Source organism: Colletotrichum tamarilloi, assembly GCF_030869305.1.
Source record: "Colletotrichum tamarilloi strain Tom-12 chromosome Unknown Scaffold_17.1, whole genome shotgun sequence".
In the NCBI taxonomy this organism is placed as follows: domain Eukaryota; kingdom Fungi; phylum Ascomycota; class Sordariomycetes; order Glomerellales; family Glomerellaceae; genus Colletotrichum; species Colletotrichum tamarilloi.
The window spans coordinates 405,349-426,038 of record NW_026849400.1 but is presented as its reverse complement, the minus strand read 5'-3'; the positions used below and the strand labels follow the sequence as shown (position 1 = coordinate 426,038).

The 20,690-nt window shown below is 53.3% G+C and overlaps 5 protein-coding genes across 5 annotated transcripts; 4 read left to right on the top strand and 1 right to left on the bottom strand.

Annotated features, from left to right (window-relative positions):
- Window positions 1–214: 214 nt before the first annotated feature.
- Window positions 215–1,258, top strand: CTAM01_06300 (reductase; the record flags this gene model as incomplete). Its single annotated transcript, XM_060522327.1, has 1 exon — window positions 215–1,258. The coding sequence occupies one exon, from the start codon at window positions 215–217 to the stop codon at window positions 1,256–1,258; it is 1,044 nt and encodes a 347-aa protein (XP_060383055.1).
- A 5,901-nt stretch (window positions 1,259–7,159) lies between these two features.
- On the top strand, window positions 7,160–8,072 carry CTAM01_06299 (Ras family protein; the record flags this gene model as incomplete). The annotated part of the gene is made up of 6 exons (XM_060522326.1): window positions 7,160–7,189; window positions 7,273–7,305; window positions 7,362–7,420; window positions 7,478–7,658; window positions 7,723–7,955; window positions 8,009–8,072. The coding sequence occupies 6 exons, from the start codon at window positions 7,160–7,162 to the stop codon at window positions 8,070–8,072; spliced, it is 600 nt and encodes a 199-aa protein (XP_060383054.1).
- Window positions 8,073–8,833: 761 nt separating this feature from the next.
- Window positions 8,834–10,107, bottom strand: CTAM01_06298 (RNA recognition domain-containing protein; the record flags this gene model as incomplete). Its single annotated transcript, XM_060522325.1, has 3 exons — window positions 8,834–9,023; window positions 9,151–9,379; window positions 9,471–10,107. The coding sequence occupies 3 exons, from the start codon at window positions 10,105–10,107 to the stop codon at window positions 8,834–8,836; spliced, it is 1,056 nt and encodes a 351-aa protein (XP_060383053.1).
- Window positions 10,108–11,665: 1,558 nt separating this feature from the next.
- On the top strand, window positions 11,666–12,887 carry CTAM01_06297 (uncharacterized protein; the record flags this gene model as incomplete). Its single annotated transcript, XM_060522324.1, has 4 exons — window positions 11,666–11,909; window positions 12,050–12,273; window positions 12,455–12,560; window positions 12,706–12,887. The coding sequence occupies 4 exons, from the start codon at window positions 11,666–11,668 to the stop codon at window positions 12,885–12,887; spliced, it is 756 nt and encodes a 251-aa protein (XP_060383052.1).
- Window positions 12,888–16,632: 3,745 nt separating this feature from the next.
- Window positions 16,633–19,174, top strand: CTAM01_06296 (beta-chimaerin; the record flags this gene model as incomplete). Its single annotated transcript, XM_060522323.1, has 5 exons — window positions 16,633–16,851; window positions 16,907–16,960; window positions 17,022–17,634; window positions 17,684–18,847; window positions 18,897–19,174. The coding sequence occupies 5 exons, from the start codon at window positions 16,633–16,635 to the stop codon at window positions 19,172–19,174; spliced, it is 2,328 nt and encodes a 775-aa protein (XP_060383051.1).
- Between the last annotated feature and the right edge of the window lie 1,516 nt (window positions 19,175–20,690).

Here is a 20,690-nt window from a genome sequence, read left to right as displayed (position 1 = left end):
TCGCATTCAGCCTGTCTACCGAGGTGGAGAACATTTATAGATTGTCTAGATTGCGGAGGTCATCTCTCCAAACATCGCGAGATAAGAGAGATATAAGATCAACGTGAATCCGTCGCCGAAGGCAATGAATGCGGCCTGCGATGAACTACATCACCAACTAGAATCCACCTAACAATCACCTCACATCATAGCGCCCAACAACCAAACGCACACTATGACGGACAACCTCATCCTCTTAACCGGCGCAACAGGCTTCGTAGGCTACAAAACCCTCATCACCGCCCTCGAAGCCGGCTTCCGCGTCCGCTGCGCCGTGAGATCCAGAGCCGGCATCGACAAGATTCTAGCGGCGCCGAGCATCAAAAGCAACAACCCATCAAAAGACCAGCTCTCCTGGACAATTGTACCCGACATCTCCCACCCAGGCGCATACGACGAGGCCGTCCAGGGCGTGACGTACATCATTCACTGCGCGTCCCCCGTGCCCACCTTCGGCAAAGACGAGCGCGTTGGAACGGAAGAGGAGGTGTACGTCAAACCCGCCGTCGCCGGCGTCCTCGGTCTCCTCGAGAGCGCCAAACGTCACGCGACAAACACCCTCACGCGCGTAGTCGTCACGAGCTCGATCGTGGCCGTCATTCCGATGGAGTGCTTCATGGGCCAGGGCCTAGACCGGCCGGCCATTGATGGAGAATCCCGGGTGGCGACACCGGTCGCCCCGTTCGGATCCGGATTCGGAGCCTATCGCGCGAGCAAAATCGCCGCCCTGAGTGCTTCGGAGGCCTGGGTGAAGGAGCACGCTACAAGTACCAACTTCGACCTCATCTCCGTCATCCCGGCGTGGATCTGGGGCCGCGACGAGCTATCGACGACAGCCGAGTCGCTCCTTTCGGGGTCAAACAGCGTGCTGCTCGAGTACTTACGAGGCAGAAAGAGCGACACGCCCATCCTCTCCAGCTTCATCTCCGTCGACGACGTTGCTGCGGCACATGTAAATGCATTGTCCCCATCGGTATCCGGCAAGCAGAGTTTCCTCTTGGGCAGGCATGTAGCCATGGAGGAAGCCAGGGCCATCGCGATGGAGAACTTTCCCCAGGCGTTTACGGATGGCGTCTATAGCGCGGACGGCAGCCAACCGACTATCAGCGTACCGACGGATGCTTCCGAGGGCGAAAGACTGCTTGGCCGTAAGTTTGCAAGCGGGGAAGACATGGTGAGGGATGTAGCAGGCCAGTTCTCGCAGCTTGTTGCGAACTAGTCCGTAACCTTTTGGAAGACTAGCATGTGCAGCAGTCCATGGTTGTCTTACTGGTTGTTAACCCCGTATCAAACGAGACGAGGCCATGTTCCTCTAGGCTCTTGAGAGGGAAAAGGTCGTGTTGCATTCCAAGTCTCAAACCGGATCCAAGGAACAGATACAGTCGACGGGCATCTTGAAGCTCACAGCCTCACCTGCGACTGGGTGAGGTGAAGACAGACCCAGCTCGCCCTTGCCGGCGATTCCGTGCGTCAAGCTATCTGACAAGGTGATGTGATGGCGTCCGTGTGCTAGAGAGCGTAACCGGGCACGATGGGGAAACGGGTACGGTTACATGTGAAGAAGCGATCTGTGCGACGTGCGGCGGATTGGACCGGGTTTGTGACGGGAAACAAGCGACACTTGTCGAGCGTTTCGACGAATGTTCTTCAAGAGCCAGCGACTTATATGCCTTGCCGGGTTGAAGGTCCGGAGGGTCTCTTCCTCAGCATATTAAGAATGGCCGCAACGCAAGAGTTGATGGGTTGAAAGTGCTCGTCGCCAAGGAAGTCAATGATCTGACCCGTGTTTCCTTGACTTGACAGGAGGTGTCTGACAAGGAAGAGATAGGACGGGTTAGTGTGATAGAGATCAGAAAAAGTCAGTCAGTGTAGAACATATGGATAGCTCTGGTCTGATGGTCCTGAAAGGCCTATGCCAGTGGGTCTGTTGGAACGTCGAACGGCGAGTCACTTGGCAAGTGGACATTTCCTCAATGTAGAAGCCCTCGAGGATGGTGATTTAAGACGGCTCAATATCTGTGGCCTTTGACGTCAGGGCGAGGGTAGATGATGTGAACTAATAGGTCGCCGAATTCAATGCCAGCGCTAGGCCGTTCAATCTCGGCGAATCAGACTAGGCGCCTTTTCGCCTCGAACTCGTCAATCTCAATATCGCGGAGCAGTAATACGGATACTCCATAATCTGTAGCGTGTGACATGACAATATGGATTTGAAGATGTGGATGTGAGTGAGAATGCGCATGTCCAGTTAGATGGATCAGCGCCAGAGCCGGGTACTCCTTGTGAGAGTTCGAGTCGGCAAGGTCGGGTGGACGGGTTGGAAGGCGAAAAGAAGGAGCTTCAAAACGTTCCTTCAAGTGTTCCATCAGAGGCAGAAGTTTGTTACAAGACGTGCGTCAAGTGGCGCCTGAACTCTCATTCTGGGGCGAGCGAGCGGGCGGGCGGGCGGCGAAGGGGACGGACGTTTCTCTTGCATGTGTGAGTGTGTGTATCCCGTACTCCGTACTGCGTATTAGTGTGTGAGTGAGTGTGTGTGGATTGTGGAATACTTTAGCCACAGCGCGGCAGAAAGGCGAGACGAGACTGGTGATGGAGACGGTTAGATGGAGATTGACAGGAAACAAAGGAGGCGTGACCCGACTCATCGTCACAAAGGAAACGGAAACAACGCCTGCGTAGGTACCTCAGGTCGCGTCTTGGGGAGCGACCTACCTACTCCCGTGGTTCAGTATCCGTAGGCTGTAGCAAAGACCTTTGGTGGTGGTGGTGGGGGGCAGGAGAGTTGTCTCCAGGTTGGCAGTGGCTAACTGGATTCCTAGAGGCTGCCGCGATTGACAGATATCGTAGCCCGGCCCCTGGCAAGTTTCGCAAAGCCTCCCAGTTCGATGGACGGGCCGGGGCTAAGCTGTTTTGAGAGTACGTATCCACTTTTACAGTCGAAGACCTTTCCACCCCTTGACTGTGTCTCCTTCCCTTTCAGTTTCCTATTGCCTGTTCAGTGAGGTGACGTTGAAATGAGAGAGCCTTCCGTTTCTTCAGGAAAGCATGGGTCCATCGAGGAGAACGGCAAGAAGTTGCTCGTGAGGGAAGGAAAGGGGGTCCGCTGTATCTGTATCCGTACCTGACGGTGTAATAGGCCGGACTGACCTGATTTTCTGATGATTTACTCCTGAACAGTCCCAAGGAGGGAAAGATGGCCGATGCGATGATCCAAATTGCAAAGTGAGAAAATGGACGGTCGGCCGGTGCGATTATTGAATATTGGACATTGACGGGGCCCTCAGGGATTAACCAAGGCTCCCCTGGGATGCCGCGAGAGCTCCCTGTACGCGCTACTTTTTAGCTCTGGCTCATCACGAACCGTCAGTCGTGACATTCGAGGTACATACCTACCTTGATTTCCCTTCCGAGCTTACCTTACCTCACTGTTCAAGCCATGAAAGAGATGGATGGAGCTTTTGACAAAGCGAGCGGATATTAGAGTTGATGGGTGACTTCTGCATTGCCCCGTTGTGACCGTGATATGAAATGGCGGCTAGAACTCCTGGTTAACATCGTGAAATGGACCAGTAGAGTTTTCGTATACATCAGATCGGTGCATACGCGCCTCCATGTTAGAGATATCGTCATCGTCATACCTTAACGACTGATCGGATGAGAGGAGTCGTGTCGAGTCGACATGATAGTGAGCAGGTCCCAGCGGCACCCAATCTCATCAAGTAGGTAACACGATGCGCCATGGATTTGACGGTTGTTTAGCGCTTGACACATTTGCGCTCTTGTTCAGGCATCACCATTCGTCTGGGTTGGTTTCTTGGGATAGCATCCCTAGTCAAGGTCATCGCGTTTCCAGAGTGAAGTTCTGGTTCCAAAGTAGCGGCGCCATCGCTTAGCTACCTAGGTGTCCGTAAAGGTTGTACAGTTTTCTTGTTTCCCTATCAACGTCTCATTCCCGTGACGATCCCAGGCAGAGTCCAGGTCGAGTTCGGTTCATTCCTCGAGGTACGACATTGGCATCGTCATGAGCCGCTCTTAGTGGTTGGTGTTTGTTGCACGTACCTCTGAGTACCTCATCTGCCAGTGGCCCGTCAAAAAAACCCCGCCGACAGCAAAGCGCCAATCGCAGAACCAACCACCGACGACGGAGGTGAGGGGTCAACACGGACCACCCACACCGCCGCCAACCACAAGTATCGGTAGGTATTGGATCCATCCATCCAGACAGATCCAGATCCAGACCTAGTCCGGGACCCAACACCAGCCTCTCTTTCCTTGAGAGTAAGAACTTGCTCTTGCCTCCCGTTTCCTTAACTCGCTTTCCGCCTCCAAGGAAGGAAGCAAGCAAGCGTGGGAAGGCACCTCCTACATCATCGCCGACCATCTACCTTAGTGTCTGTCGGCAGACAATCTCCGCATGATTTCAAAGGTTAACACCTACTCCGTACAATGGAAGGACAAGATACTCCATCTCGCTCGCATCTTCATCTTCGTCCTCAGACGGGACCCGACCAATATTGACCACCAGAAATTCAGAACCCACATCTTACCTACCGTCCACCGTCCACCCCCCGAAGAATTCCGCCGCTGACTGGCCTGCGCCGTGCCCGCCTGCCGGATCTTGACCACCCAATCCAGCCTGTCCTCCTTCCCAAGTCCCAAATCCATCCCGCGCCTTCAAACGCAGTGCAGCGTCCACTGGTACCTTGCACGGTGCCTTACCTAAGGTACTTCGTGCAAGCCTCAAGTTCTCTCCCTTGGGCCTGTGAACCGCCAGTGACCTCCCACACGCGCCCGGCTGGTCTCATCCTTCTCGCCTCACCTTGCACACCATCAGATCCATCCAGTCAATCAAATCAATCATCTGCTATGCCAAACTTACGTTGGTCTACTACCGTCCAGTAATGAGTCCGTCAATCTTCGTCTGGTCGCGACGCATTGCTTCCATTCTCCATTGGCAACTCTACCTAGGACCCCCAACTCAGATATTGCGAACCTGTAACTCTTTGCCCTCTTTGCCGCCGCTTTCCCATTGGATTGGGATCACTGGTCAATAGGTCGTTACAAGGTAAAGCACGTTGACGCCGAAACTGTTGCAGCCAGGAGCTCCTTGCTGCCCGCGACGCACTGCACTGCAGCGCATCGCATCGCATCGCAGACCGCACACCGGTACGTGCCACCCATATGCCCCCCTCTGCTTCCCCTCCTTCCCAAACCCGCGCCTGGTTATCTGTGTAAGTACCTCTCTACCGCTCTCTACCTACGTCGGGGGAGCAAGGTACCTTACCTTACATTACCTAACCAAAGGTACCTTGGTTTTCAGCGCTTCTTGCCTCATCCTCACCTCACTCGCCTCGCATCTTGCCAAACCTTTGCCTTCTGTTGCCTTGACTTCTATTGCTTGTTCGTCACTTTGTGCCTGTACCTTACCTACCTAGCCGTTGTGTGCTCTCTCTGTACCTATCCATCATCCATCGTTAGCAATACCTGCCATCTTCTCCCAATCCACTATAACCGATCTCTTGAAATCTCCAGTCAATCGTGCTTTGCCTCGATATCGCTCACTGCCACGGCCGGCTGCTTCCACTGCCACCGCCCTCTTGTCTTCTTTGTTGTTCAAACTCACAACTCACACAACGTGACAACCCAACATCCCATCCCGTCTTCAGGTTCTCTTCAACACTCTTTGTAGCTTGCTGCGGCTGGGGCACACTCCCACTTCTGACAGCAAAAGTAAGGTAGCCGCCAACCTCGAAACATTGAATCCCTATCCCATCAGCAGTGACTTCCTTGCTGCTCTAATCTGGATCCGTCCAGTACCAATACTGCGTACAGCACACTGCCTTGGTGACTGTCTCTCATTGCATCTTACCTTATCCTGGTGAGTGTTTTGTCCTGCTTGGTCAGGGCTGTCCTCGGGCTCGCTCCTCTTCTCTCATCCTTCTCCTCCCATCCGTACGGATGGATACTCCTCTCCTCAGACTCCTCTCCCGTTGTCCAACGCTTTCACTTTCCCACCACCTTCGACACACCCCCGTCGGCTTCTCCCCCCTTGCCCTGTCCCAAGACCAGACAGACCCCGTACCAAAAGGTACCTACCTAACTACCTACGTCGGACCAAGTTACTGAGGTAGCCATTCCCATTCCATCTCAGCACTGCTCTCGGGCTCTCCTCACCTTGCCTTGCCCTTACCTCACCACCTCACCTCATACCTTTCCTTCCATTCCCTGGACCTTACGACGACCCTACCGCACTGCTACTCTAAACCGCCTGCCCAGCGCCAGTGTGCCCAGTGCCCACCCCGACCCCCTCCACTTCCCTTCCCTCAGGTTTCCCAATTGCCCCCATCCCCACTTTCTTTGCCTGAGAAGAAGGTTAGATATACAGGGTACCGTTATCACCCTTCCAGCTTCACCTCCTGCGGCACTAATCCCTTCCGCTGTGTCAAAACATTTCTGACCTCGACTTTTTATGCAGCCATCGGAACCCACCAGAGCTCAGACTCCCCATCTCCAGTCGTCTCCAGTCGTCTTTTGCTGCTGCCGCGCAGTGTGCCTGCTTCGCTTTCTTCTGCCACCTTACGCCAACTCTGCTCACTTCCATCTGTACGGATACCCAAGTCCCAAACTCTCACCTCACACTCTCATACCCTTTGACTCTTTCTCTCGCCTACCTTACCTCGCTCTGTGTCCGACCCTAACCTTGCCGTCAAACAGAGACTCGTCGTCTAGACCCTCCTGCTCTCGCCTCGTTCCTTCCGCTCCTGCTACCTGGAACCTGAATCTCCTTTGCCGCTTTGTCTGTTCGACACGACGCGACACGACACGACGCTTGTCGCCAGCCCAGGCCGCCCACATCGTACCATACTATACCAAAGCTCTCTATACCACACCCATAATTGCGATTCCTCAGGACCAAACACACATCTGAGCAACCACCGCCTAATCCAAACGCTCGCCAATTCTCCTTGTCCCTCCAACCTGGTGTCACACTTGACTTTGCAGAATCCCATTTCGGATCGATTTCCAATTCGCAGCCGCTTCTCCTAACCCAACCTGCGAACTCTATTCGCATCAACGACTGTCGTGGAATCCAACTACACATCGTTTAGATATCACAGAAATGGCTCAGCCAGGAGTCCAGTCGTTGAAGGTGCGTCGCGCTTGGCGACACCCATCATCCTGATATCGATAGTTGGGAAGGAGCGAATCGCTAATGGTGTTGTGATCTTGCAGTGCGTGGTGACAGGTGACGGTGCTGTCGGAAAAGTAAGCTGCTCCCATCATCATACCCCTCGGCATCTCGCGACTAATCCATCTTGTAGACATGCCTGCTTATTTCCTACACAACGAACGCCTTCCCCGGCGAGTACATTCCTACCGTGTAAGCACTCTACATGGCGATTGATGAAGGAGTTCCGATCTGACCTCCAGCTTCTAGCTTCGACAACTACTCGGCGAGTGTGATGGTTGATGGAAAGCCGATCAGCCTGGGACTTTGGGATACTGCTGGTCAGGAAGATTACGACAGACTGCGGCCGCTTTCATACCCCCAGACCGACGTCTTCCTCATTTGCTTCTCCATTGTCAGCCCGCCGTCATTTGACAACGTCAAGGCCAAGGTACGGCATCCTGCACCACGACGACGACCACCACCACATGGAGATCAGCACTAATTTGATGCAGTGGTACCCCGAGATCGACCACCATGCGCCAAACATTCCCATCATCCTCGTCGGCACCAAGTTGGATTTGAGAGAGGACCCCAACACCCTCGAGTCCCTCCGCCAAAAGCGCATGGAGCCCGTTTCCTACGATCAGGCCTTGGTTTGCGCCAAGGAGATCAAGGCACACAAGTACCTAGAGTGCTCTGCCCTGACACAGAGAAATCTGAAGAGCGTTTTCGATGAGGCTATTCGGTGAGGATTCTTCAGTGCCAATGTGTCAGAGTAAATAGCTAACCTGGAATTAGTGCCGTCTTGAACCCTCGCCCGGTCGCTACGCAGAAGAAGAAGTCCAAGTGCACGATTTTGTAAACGCCTTTTACTTGACCTCAAGCGTTGCGGGTTAACATTTGGATTGGCGTTCGGCAGTGTATAACACGCCTAGTTCTCTGCTGCCTTTTCGTCAGGGCTCAACCATGTTGCACAACCCGGTGCCTCACGCTTATCCAACGAGAAGAAACACTTATTTTCAGAGGCACAACCCCATTCGAGAGCCCCCCGCTGAGCACAGCCTGCGAAGATCGCAACAAACCCCCAAATATCAGATTTTGCCCATCTGCCACACCGAATTTGTGAATGACACTCGTGGTGTCTCTGGAATCGGCCATGACAGTTGAGCAGGATCAGTGCTTTCGTTATTGCTCTTTTGTCTCTTTTCCGGGAGCAAAAGGCGAAGAAGAGAATGACAAGACACAATGGGGCATCGTTGGTAGCAGGCATGCTTTGCAACATAACAACACAAGGATATCCCACGTTTTCTGTAGATAGCACTCACTCTCACAAAGACACTACTTTTTTCATGGAGGAATTTAGACACTGGGTCAGGAAGGGATGAGCTTCGTCTTGAGAATTGACTGCCATTGCAAATGCACTTGGGTATTGGATGCGTGAGAATCTTGATGTTGCTTGCAATGCTTTGATGGCTCTATTGATCTCCCTTTTTTCTATACCACAACTCCTGGTTCCTTGATCCAGAGGTGTATATACATCCAGATCCAGCTTTTTGTTCATCAGTCCAACAACGACCAAATTACACCTTTCCAACATTCATGCCCGTTCGTCCATCCTTCCGTCTACTGATACATCATGGCCAAGCGACTGGGGTGGATGCTATCCTGCTGGGAGTTGGCCCCACCCTGCTTGGCCCTCTCCTTCTTGTACTCCTCCTCCTTTTGCATGCGCCTGTGGCGGTTCTCGTCGAGCTGGACGTTGCGCTCCTTGATCTTGTCCTTGCGGAACTTGCTCTTGCCTCCGCCGCCGGCGCTGTTGTTTGTTAGCTGAAGTTTACATCAGGGGAGGCAGGGGTTGGTTTAGGAGAGGTAGAAGGAGGGTCAGGATCAGGGTAGGATGGTGAGGGCTAGGGGTGAAGGAATACGGGACGCAAACGTACGAAAGCTCGAGGTTGATCTGGCGCGCGGGCGAGAGGCCGTCGTCGAACGAGGTGTGGTGCATCTTGTCGAGGCAGGTGCGCATGTTGGAGCCGTTGGAGAACTCGAGAAAGGCGATGCCGCGGCAGACGTTGGGGTTGCCGTCCTTGTGGAGGCAGCGGATGGCCGAGGGCTTGTAGGCTGCAAAGTGGGCGTTGATGGAGTCCTTGTTTGCCGTGTAGGGGAGGTTTCCTGGGGGGTTGAGGGAATGATTAGCTGGGCGTCCATACTTGTTGGGTTTGGAGGTGGTGATGGTGATGGGAGGGATGTAGGCTGGACTCACCGACGAAAACAATGTACTTTTCCCTCTTTCCTCCCTCGGCGGTCTCTTCTTCTTGAGCTGCTGGCTCAGCCGCTGCTTCTTCGACAGGGGCCGCTGCCGCCGGCGCAGCCTCGTCCTTTGCCTTCTTCGCCTTCTTTGACTTTTTTCCCTTCTTCTCCGTCTTCTCCGTCTTTTCCTCGGCGACAGCAGTCTCTACACCATTGGCCTCAGTCTCGGTCTCTGCAGCGGCCTCCTTCTTCTTCTTATCCTTCTTCTCTTTCTTGTCCTTCTTCTCCTTCTTCTCCGTCTTGACATCCAAATCTCCCTTCTTGCTCTTCTTAACCTTCTTCTCTTGCGCGGGCGGGTCGACGTCCATTGCGTCGGCGTCTGCTGATGCGTCCTCTACGGCGGCCTCGGCGGCTTTACGCGCTTCCTTTTCCTTGCGCTTGCGTTCCTTCTTTTCGGCCTTTGATTCCTCGAGGGCGATGAATTCTCCGCCTTCGGGTGCGGATTCGGCGGCGGCCTTCTTTTCCTTCTTTTCCTTCTTCTCCTTCTTTTCGGATTTGGACTTCTTCGTCGAGGACTCGTCTGCGACGGCGGCGGCGTCGGCCGTGGGCTCGGCGCGCTTGCGCTTCTTGGAGAGTTCTGCGGAGGCCATTGTTGCTGATGCTGGGCCTTGGACTCGAGGAAGATTCGAGATCGTTGGTATGAAGTGTCGAATTGAACGAGAGCAACAAAGATTGGGATTATAATTCGAAGGGTCCCGTAGCGGTCACCGTACTGTGGAGCAAGAAACGACGCGGTCAAGAAGGGGGGACTCGGTTCAAAATATTTCCCCTTTGAAAATTGTTGCCCAGAGACTACCTACGAACTTCGGGGGACCAAAAAAAAAGTTTCGGTGTGGGGGCGCGCGAGCGATAAGGAAGGATAAGGAGCGGCGGGCAGCGATTAGAAAACTTTTATGGGACTGAGTGACCGTGCTTGGCTGGCGCGCGCTCACTCGTACACCGGTATACATGCGGCCGGCCTGTGGGGTACGATTCTATCGGAGGCGGGATCTCGGGCAGGGAGAGGGGAGTATGGGACGGACATTTGGATTTCGGCATTGGAGTGGTTCGTTCTCTTCTGGCTCAATTTGTATCGTTTCTGTGCTGATGAGATTTGGCTTGACTTGCTGGTGCTTGGGAAAGCGAAGTGACTCGTCTCTAGAAGGTAAGGCTGCTGGCTTCACGATGTTCATGTAAGCCACAGAGGCTATGTGAACAAGATGCTCTTGATTTCAACGGCATTTGGCTGACTTGGCTTTTCAGTGAGAGCCATGAGCCACTTGGAGAGAAAGAGATGTTTTCCTCCTCATTTGACAGATGTTTAGGGATTGCGGGTATCTGCGTGCAAAACCACTACTGTTGTGGATGGTACGATCATCATCTGCCTTTCTTCCTTTGCGACTGTATGGGGTGTGTTGACGAGTGGTCTTTGGATACTACTTGACGCCCAGCAAAAGCGAACACAGTCTAAGTACAAGTTGCTCGGCAGTATTTTACGTCATCTGTTAGGAGTTGTAAGAAAAACCACACATGTGTTGAATGGGTTGCCTACCTTACCAAGTAACGATTGCAGATTATGAAGGCTATCCTCTCTTCTAGGGTACTTGACGGAGGTCAATGGAGAGCACAACAGCTGCGGAACCACAAAGGCCCCCCTTCCTGCGACCACTCGGCTGCTAATGCCCAGTCTCATAGTAAAAGGGAAACTAATATGAACTCCCTTTCGCCTTTGCAAGCTTGTTCAATGAGTATCAGGTAGTGTACACACAGATAATGAAAAGGTTCTTTCTTCACAAAGTCCGTCAATTCCCTCGGTCAGTCCGTCGACAACTGCCTGTCTGGAGGTGCGCTTTAGCAGACGGAAATATGCGCACTGTGAGTGCTCCAGTGCGGGCCCAAGCACCTACGGATCTCTCCCCAGGTGTCACCCAAGGGGCCTACCTCTCGTACGTACAGTGCGAGATTGAAATTTTCCTTCTCAACATCGAAATTTTTCATACGCTGCCCAGTTCTCATATCAACTACACCAAAATCCTCGCCGAAACTTGTAAACCACCAAAAAGTCTTCACCTGAGATACGTCCAACCACCCGGAAACTCACTTCATTCAGACATCAACCAGTAGATCAAGACTTCCCAGAACGCAAAACCCACACGTCGACACACAGCAATGTCCAACACGAAAAAGAGAGCGGCGCCCAGCCAAGAAGGCGGCGAGGGCGGCCAAAAGGCAAAGAAGCAGAAGAAGAAGTCAGCCTACCAGGTCGACGAGACGCTACTCAACGCCGAGCTGGGAATCAACGAGTCCTTTGCCGTCATGGACAACCAGCTCCTCGCAGACTACACGGCGCAAAAGATTTCCCGCTTCGGTACGGATCTGAGTCCGGTTGAGCTTTCGGATCTGTCCATCTCTGGTGAGTTTTTGGCACCTCGTCATTTTTTTATTACTACTTTCCCAATTACCTCGTTTTTCCATACGTATGATTCTATTCCCATAAAGAGAAGGGGATACTTTGGAGAACAAATAAATGAAAATCGTACTGACACAAACAAGCAAATGCCATCAAGGACACCACATCCTGGACGCAGCCCCGCGCCCTGGACAACCTCCCTGCCTTCCTCGAGAACTTTGCAGAGAGGCCCGACAGGCTCTTCACGGCGCCCAAGGTCAAGGGCGCGCCGCACACCATCATCGTCGCTGCTGCGGGCTTGAGGGCGGCGGACGTCGTGAGGGCCGTGAGGAAGTTTCAGGGGAAGGAGAGTACCGTTTCCAAGCTGGTGAGTTTTCAATTATCTCCTCTTCTTCTCCTAGTCGCTTTTTCACGCTCCGAATATTCTGTTTACCTTGAATTCCCTCACTCTTTTGAGATTCGAGTATTGAGTGGGAAATGTTTGTCCATACCGGTATCCGGTTTGAGGGGCGAAGATGGGAAGAAGGCTAACGTGGGCACATTCATAGTTTGCAAAGCACATGAAGGTAGACGAGCAAGTCCAGTTTCTACAAAAGACAAGAACGGGCATCGCGGTCGGAACGCCCGCCAGACTCATGGAGTTGGTAGACAATGGTGAGTACCGTAAACTAAATCCCCCCCCCCTTTACGCACATCACTGCGGTTATGGACCTCCAAATAGCCACAACACGAGAGACAGAGAACATGCACAGAATGTACATAGCCCAGAAAACACAGCAAACTAACCTTGCAAACCTAGGAGCCCTAAAACTAGACAAACTCCAGCGCCTCGTGGTCGACGCCTCGCACATTGATCAAAAGAAGCGCGGCATCATGGACATGAAGGACACGATGCTCCCGCTCGCGCGGTGGTTGTCGAGGAAGGAGTTCAAGGAGCGGTACGGGGACGAGCAGAAGCCTTTGGATTTGATTTTTTATTAGGGAGCGATGAAGAAAGGGTGTTGACGATGGCTGCGGGATTGCCATCATGTATAGGTGGGAGCTAGGAGACGTTCTGAAGTGAAAGCATGGCGAGGTAGTAGAGGAGAGGTGTGAAGTTCTCGGAAGAAGGGACGTAGAGAGACGGTTGTGATGGATGCCGTCTCGGTACAGTACTACCGGGGTGACGATGGCGGGGAAAGAGCATCTGATGAAGGGCATAGAAAAGGCTTGCTGGGAGCTTGCTGCCCCCATATCATAGAAGAGGCGCGTTAAGACGCGGGTCAAGGAGACAAATCGGATTCTACGGCGACAGCCGGTACTTGTTCAGATGTCACGCCCCGTCTTCGTCCAGTCTCGCATGTCTTGGGATGATTTGTAAGGGAACGAGGGAAGCGTTTGTTACTTAGCTTCACCTGGGACTAGGTACGCCGGCAGATCACGGTCATGGTCTCTGGTCAAGAGGAAGGCATAGATGAGCATTTGACACCGAGTGATTCGCATCCGGCACTCAATACTTGAAGCTGGGTCTGCCCTGAGTCCGGCACATCCGGTACAGCGCCTGTTGGAAAGACTACTATCGCGGGAGAGAGCTTGAAACACTGACGTCTGTCATGCCCGTTCCGACATGTACAATGAACCAAGACAAGGTCCTTGGACTATCGTACGCGGGATGGGATTGGTTGTATTCCTCCTACTGCATCATGAGAGTTTTGTTCATTCACAGTCCACTTGCCTTATGACGGCAAGAGTGGACGACGCATTGGATGGCATATTCTCCCCCACTTTGTCTCCATGAAAGTCTGCGAGATGGTGCTCTATGCATAATGGGAAACCTCTTATGCAGTTGCTGACACTGGACCATTGACTGAGGGTGGTGGTGATATATTACACCCTGATATCAACAGAATCAGTGAAGCTTGGCGGTCTGAAGTCAGTCAGATGTTCCCCGCCAAAGTCTAGAAGGTAGGGATCGCCTGCGTAGAGTTAAAGTCGGCTCGGCAAGCGTTTGAGGTGACAATTCGAGCCCGCACCTCCGGTACCAGGGGCCCTTTGTGTTTTCGATCCGTCACTTTAAATATAAGCCTAGACTAGACGAACGCAGCCGCGGGGCATGGATCGAAATAGGCGAGGGACGCCGACGGTCAAGGTGACTGTTGCAATGGAAGGGGGGAACGGCCAAGCAAAATCAAACTGGGGGTTTGGGATGAATGGCAGTTGAAGAGAATGTCCAGAACGGGGCGGGTTTGAAGATCTTCTGTCGCAGTTATCGGACTCGGGATGCCAAGTCGAATTCGTGCCGTGGTGTCTGGGACAGGGGATGGCAGGCTTGATACACTTTGTACGAGATCGACGTCAAGGGGACGGTTTTGGGATGACAAGAGGATGGGGACAGGCCGAACATGGGATGTCCAAGGGGTCGATTGTCAATTGCTGTCAAATCTTTAGTCGGTAGATGGATGTGATTATGCGAAAGGCAACATGTGTGAGTGTGAACAATGGAGGAAGCCGTATTGTTGCTTGAGTTGTAGCAATAAAACCTCGTTGAATTGTAAGTGGAACCTATCGACGCCTCGACAGTGGAAGAAATTGGGAACTCGAAACATTCCATTGTCGAACGTTGAAGGAATCAAACCCTTGGCTAGCTCGAAAGTTCCAGTACGACTATTTGACAGACTTTCCTACAGCTGTCGCTGGTTAATAGCGATGGTCGAGCTGGAAGTGACCAGATGAAGATACGAGCACCACGAAACAGGGCCTGTCCTGGATCGGCGGGCCACTTGAGGCATCTCCAGAGCTCAACGTATCCGTTCAAAAGGTGGGATGGTGTGTCCATTTCGTATCCGAGTTGAATTAAACCTGCGCGATGGCTACTTGGTACTCTTTAGCGATGTGTCACTGGGCTGATGTTGCCTCTCGTGGGTCTAAGATGATCTGCTGTTTTGATGCTTCAGGTTGCCGTGAACTGCTACCTCGTGCCTCGATACCAGAACAAATCGAGAGACATGCCGCGTTGGAGGGTGACTTTCGTTATTCTTCAACGCTGAGCACGGGTAGGCAGGCACGGCAGGGCAGTGCTCAGCTTTCAACTGAGGGGGGCTAAGCTCGAAAGAGACTACGTGCCCGTTTTGTCGATTGGGGCGGCGGTGGCGGGCGGTGCGAGGTCTGTGTGATTTGCGAATGGAGTTGAAGAGGGGTGGGAGGCTGGGGGCTCCAATTTATTCGTTTTAGCCCCGATAGTGGAGAGAGGGACGCCTCAGCGAAAGAGACCATTTGATGGTACTGGAGGGGAGGAGATTAAGGTAGTCGGCTGTCACCGGGGTCTCGATCTGATTGCGCTACAGTAGACATCAGTGTCGCTATTCATAGCATCCAACTGAATCGTCCTCAAGACATCTGTAGAGTGTAGGGGAACTCACTTACCATCTGCAGTCAAGAGCTGAGGTGAGGTGTGGTTGTCCATCACGTCCTGACTTACGTCTGCCTCTGGGGCGCATAGCAGTGGCACTCGTCATGTAGATGGTCTTGTGCCTCTGAATCGCAAAAGTATCGCAAACACTGCCGGCGTCGAGGACGAATTGCTTTGGTCTCGTGCTCTGTTTGCATCTTTCATGTCGGGTATCAAACTCAACCTAAGTACATAAACGTAGGTTGTAACAATAAGGTACAAACGAACAATGTAAACGAAAAGCAAGGCCGTGCGACGAGGGCGTTGCTTCCAGCTGTCGCTTGCCGATTTCAGACATTTCTCTACCTCTCTCGCTCTTTCTATCCCGTCGCCTTTCTCCACCTCGCAGCTTCCTTCCGCCGCGACCCAAGGACCCCGTGTGCTCACCACCTTAGGTTCCTTCCTTCCTTCAGTTCTGCACCTGCGGCCCGGCTTCCATGCCTAATGTACTGCGTACATACCTTACGTACGCTAAGACCACGGCACTGTACCTTCGTAGTCTCGTCCCAAGAAATTCGAGAGTTAAAGAAAAAAAAAATAGCCCGAGACATCCATTCCATTGTCGGTTCCAGCAATATTCCAGATCAAAGTCTCTTCAAGCTCCAATTCCACGCGTCAACGCCGTTAAACGTCCACTATCCTATCTTCAGCCACCTACCTTACCAAAGGTAGATAGGTCCCTGACGTACCACTTTCGCCCGTCTTCGTCGATTTGCTCCAGGTCGTGGTCCCTCACTCGTCCCACGTTAATCCGTTCTCCGTGTGCTCCCCGGTCCATCAGCAGCTGCCCAGGTACCCACGCACAAGCGACGCCCATCTTCCATTGTGCAGCACACCACCACTACCACCACCTCAACCACCTCCTCCATCGCCGTCCCGCGCCCATCCGTGTATCCAAGGCCACATTTCATCCGCACGATACCCATCACTTCCCCGTCCGACCGGTCACATTGGATGACCCATCCTCCCACGAACCCATCATCGAGCCTCTCGCATGAATTACCTCCGTTTCACCCCCTGCCTCTCCACCTAAACACATCCCCCAACTCTCCTCGCTCACGGTCACCACCACCGTCGCACCGGGAACTTACCTCTCACCACGGCAAAGCCGCAAATCCGCAAAGCTCGCGCCCTCACTCACCTCACTCCTCCACGCCACGAAACCACGCCTGTCCTGGCTTCTTCCTTGTCCCGTCCCGTCTTCGCAAGCAGCCTGCCGCCACCTGAGCCCGAGCCTCCATCTCGTATTACCTGACTAGACTTGCGCCGCATCGCTCAACTCCCCCCCGACCTCTCAAAATGGCCGACCTCCGCTCCCCATCCGACGACAACCTACCCTCCCACAACGAACAGCGCGACAGAGCAAGCAGCATGTCGCTAGGAAACACAGAAACCGCAGCTCCCTCACAGAATGGGGGAGCCGCAACGGCAAACGGCGGCCCGCCCGCCGGTACCGACACGGGCTCAGCGCCTACTTCTGAGGTCTCGCGCCAGGTCCAGGAAGTGCTATCATCAGACGTAAGGAGGCAGTCTGCTCTCTCTCCGGACCACCCGAATACTGACAATGGCCCAGATTGGTGTCGCAACCATGCTAAACCAGCTCAAGGCGAGTATTGCTTCCGCAAAGGTGAGACCGAAACCCGACCCCATTTCCCGACGAGGATGACAGCTGCTGACGGAGACTCTAGGAATTCGCACTCTTCCTCAAGAAGCGATCACACATCGAAGAAAGCCACGCCTCCTCACTCAAGAAGTTGTCCCGTATAAGCCAGGAAACAATGCACCAGCCCGACCACAGGCAAGGCTCTTTTGCGCAGGCCTACAGCGAAATGATGTACATCCACGAGCGCATGGCCGAAAATGGAACGCAATTCGCCCTCTCACTACAACAGATGCACGACGACCTGCTCGAGCTTGCCGCCGTGGCCGAGCGTAGCAGAAAAGGATGGAAGGCAAACGGCTTGGCGGCGGAACACAGGGTGGCAGAATTGGAGGCCGCGATGCGCAAGTCCAAGGCCAAATACGACAGTTTGGCTGAGGAGTACGACCGCGCGCGCACTGGCGACACCAGCAGGAACAGCGGCAAAATGTTCAGCTTGAAGTCCAAGTCTGGCCCCCAGCATGAGGAGGATCTCTTGCGCAAAGCCCAAGGCGCCGATCAGGATTACCAGGCCAAGGTGCAGACACTGCAGAGTGAGAAGGCCGAATTGATTGCAAGGACGAGACCGGAGGCCATCTCTGCTCTGCAGGACTTGGTCAAGGAGACCGACTCTGGTCTGGCGCTGCAAATGCAGAAGTTTGGTTGGTCAACGCATCGCTTCTTAAAGAACCTGAGCTAACGCAGTCGCAGCCTCCTTCAACGAGAAGCTGCTCTTGAGTAACGGTCTTAGCATCAGCCCCATCAAGGGTCAAGGTTCTGGCGGAGGACCGCGCAGTCTTCGCGAGGCCGTTCTGGCCATTAACAACGAAAAGGACCTTCACGATTACCTGACGTCTCACCACTCGAAGGTTGCCAACAATAACGGCGAGGTCAAATACGAGAAGAACCCGATCTTGGCAACCGCCCGCCAGCAAGCAATGGGCCACCAGCCCAATGCTTCGGTATCAAACGTACCGCAGGCCGCGCCATCCGGATCGTTCTCTGGGCCACCAGGAGGATCAAACCAGCAACAGCAACGAGATATGCCACCTCCTGCTAGACCCAGCAATTTCCAACCGCCAGCCGACTCTCCCCAAAGCTTTGCGCCGCCTAATATGCCGGCTGCTCAACAGCCAAGGCCATCGTCTCAGCAGCAGCACCCTTCTCCTCAGGCGCAGCAGCACGGCCGTAGCTTCAGTACTAACAACATGCTGAACCAGCCCAGCCAACAGCAGCAATTCCAGTCGAACCGCAACTCTGGTGTCGTAGCGCCAACGTACAATAGTGGTGGCATGTCCTCTCAAGGACCGCCACAGCTAGGAGCATTGCCATTTCAGACATCGCAGTCGCCTCCGCCGCCGCAGCAGCAGCCCCAGCAACGAGCGCCGCCGCCACAAAGCCAGTACCAGCCTCCTCAGCAGCACCAGGCTCCACCGGCACAACAGTATCCTCCTCAAGGACCACCACCAGGTGCAGGAGGATACCCTCAACAGAACAGACAATCCCCTCCTCTCGGCGGTCCTTCCGGGCCGTCGCCCAATGCCGCGAGGCCCACATTCGGGCTAAGCCTGCCTCGCTTGTATGAGCGAGACGGTTTGCCTGTGCCCATGGTCGTCTATCAGTGTATCCAGGCAGTGGACCTCTACGGACTTGGCGTCGAGGGCATCTACCGGCAGTCCGGCTCATTGACGCATATCAACAAGCTCAAGACCATGTTCGACACCGACTCGAGCAACCCAGCGTTGGATTTCAGAAATCCCGAGAACTTTTACCATGACGTCAATAGTGTTACTGGCCTGTTGAAGCAGTTCTTGCGTGATCTCCCCAACCCCCTTCTCACTACAGAGCATCACAGCGAGTTGATCGAGGCAGCCAGTACGTTGTCCTTTCTTGATTGATTTTGACTATCACTAACCCTTCACAGAACAAGAAGATGACATCGTTCGCCGAGACTCCCTCCACGCCATCATCAACAGCCTCCCCGATCCCAACTACGCCACTCTGCGCTCGCTGACCCTCCACCTCCACCGCGTCATGGAGAACTCCCATGTCAACCGGATGAACTCCCACAACCTTTCCGTCATCTTTGGCCCCACGGTCATGGGCACCGATCCGGCAACAAGCATCGCCGACGCCGGATGGCAGATCAAGGTTGTCGATACAATTCTGCAAAACACCTACGAGATCTTTGACGACGAATGAATGCGGCATGGCTTGCACTCGTTCTAGCGTCCCTGTTTCAAGTCCTCAAAAATTCGCAGGTCTCCTAATCTAGGTTAGATTGGGCCAAAACGTACATACAATCGCCCATGTATTCAGGCGAGGAATTATCCGCCGGCAACAGGTCTTTCAAGATCGGTTCAAAGGCATGGATGTTCACAAAATGGTCTGGATTCAACGGGTTTCGGCAGAGCGTAAGGGGTGGCGTTTGGGGGTTCAGAACTCCATCCTTTTTCTTTTCAAATTTCAGGGATACCAGGGTCCTGTAGCACATCACAGCACAGCGTCGCGTTCAGCGTCCTCTTTTGATTTCTCTTCTTCTCTTTGCAGCTCTCTCCTTCCTTCCTCATGTGGTCCTTTTGTCGGACGACTGCCGGGGCGGCCTGGGAAACATCGAATGGAAGGGTGCCGTAGGATTATGTAGCAACCTGGATGAAGGGGATAAGCGGAAAATATGAGCATTCAATTCGTTCATGTGATGTTTTGCTTTGTGCCTTTGCGTGAATGTTGGCATATATTTTAGAAAGGCCATGATGTGGTGTACATGTGTCTATCGTTGTGATTGTGATTACAAGGTTGCCTCGTTCTCGCCCACGACTCGAGGGCACGGCTGACTTGTGTCACATTGGTGGGCTAAGGAATGAATGCTCGAGAGGGCCGCGGAAGGTGTTTCTGGTGCGTAGAAGGCAGCTCCGTTCGGCTATCATGACTCAGATACTCATCTCTCAGTAGTAACGCGCTCGTTTTGTATCGTCGTGTATCACGCTCGTATTCGTTCCCTTTGGAATACAGGATAATGACCCCTACAACGTAAGGCTGTTTTATAACTCTTTTAACCCGCACTCTGCTAAGTTAGTGCGTTCACGGTAAAGGTCGGAAGTATCCCTAAGCCAAGAGCGAGCCCGCTCCCTTCTCTAAGTCAAGGAGGAGCTGTAAGCAGAAAGAGTCTTAATCGCATCATGAATGGGAGAGATGACGGCAGCGGGCAGCGGGCAACGGGTCTCTCGGTCCATCGAAGGAGCGAAGTTAACTACACCAGACTTGGAACTAATAAAGCATGCTCATCATTCTCGTATTCCTGCCTCGGTGCTTTATACTAAAATATATAAGGTGCCGCGTTCTAATACTCGTGAGAGGTCATCACAAATCACATCGAAGAAGTGGTCACAGTAGAAGCAGTCGAGCTTTGAATGGTCGAGGGAGACGAGCTGCCTTTTACAATTTTGGAGTCGATGCGATAGGACCTAGGGACAGAGTAAGGTAGACATTTTTAAAGACCACGGTTGTTTATCCTCGTTTATCGTCCCGCCGTTCGGGGTAACGAATACGTTGGGGAGGCGGGATCTAGAAAGAGAACGTGGCTGTGATAGGCTTTAGGTCTTTTTGTTAGTAAAAGGATTAGGGGGTTGCTAAAAGGGTTAAGGAGAGAGAGAGTGAGTGAGAGAGAGAGAGAGAGAGAGAGAGAGAGAGAGAGAGGAACAAGAAAGGAACTTGGGAG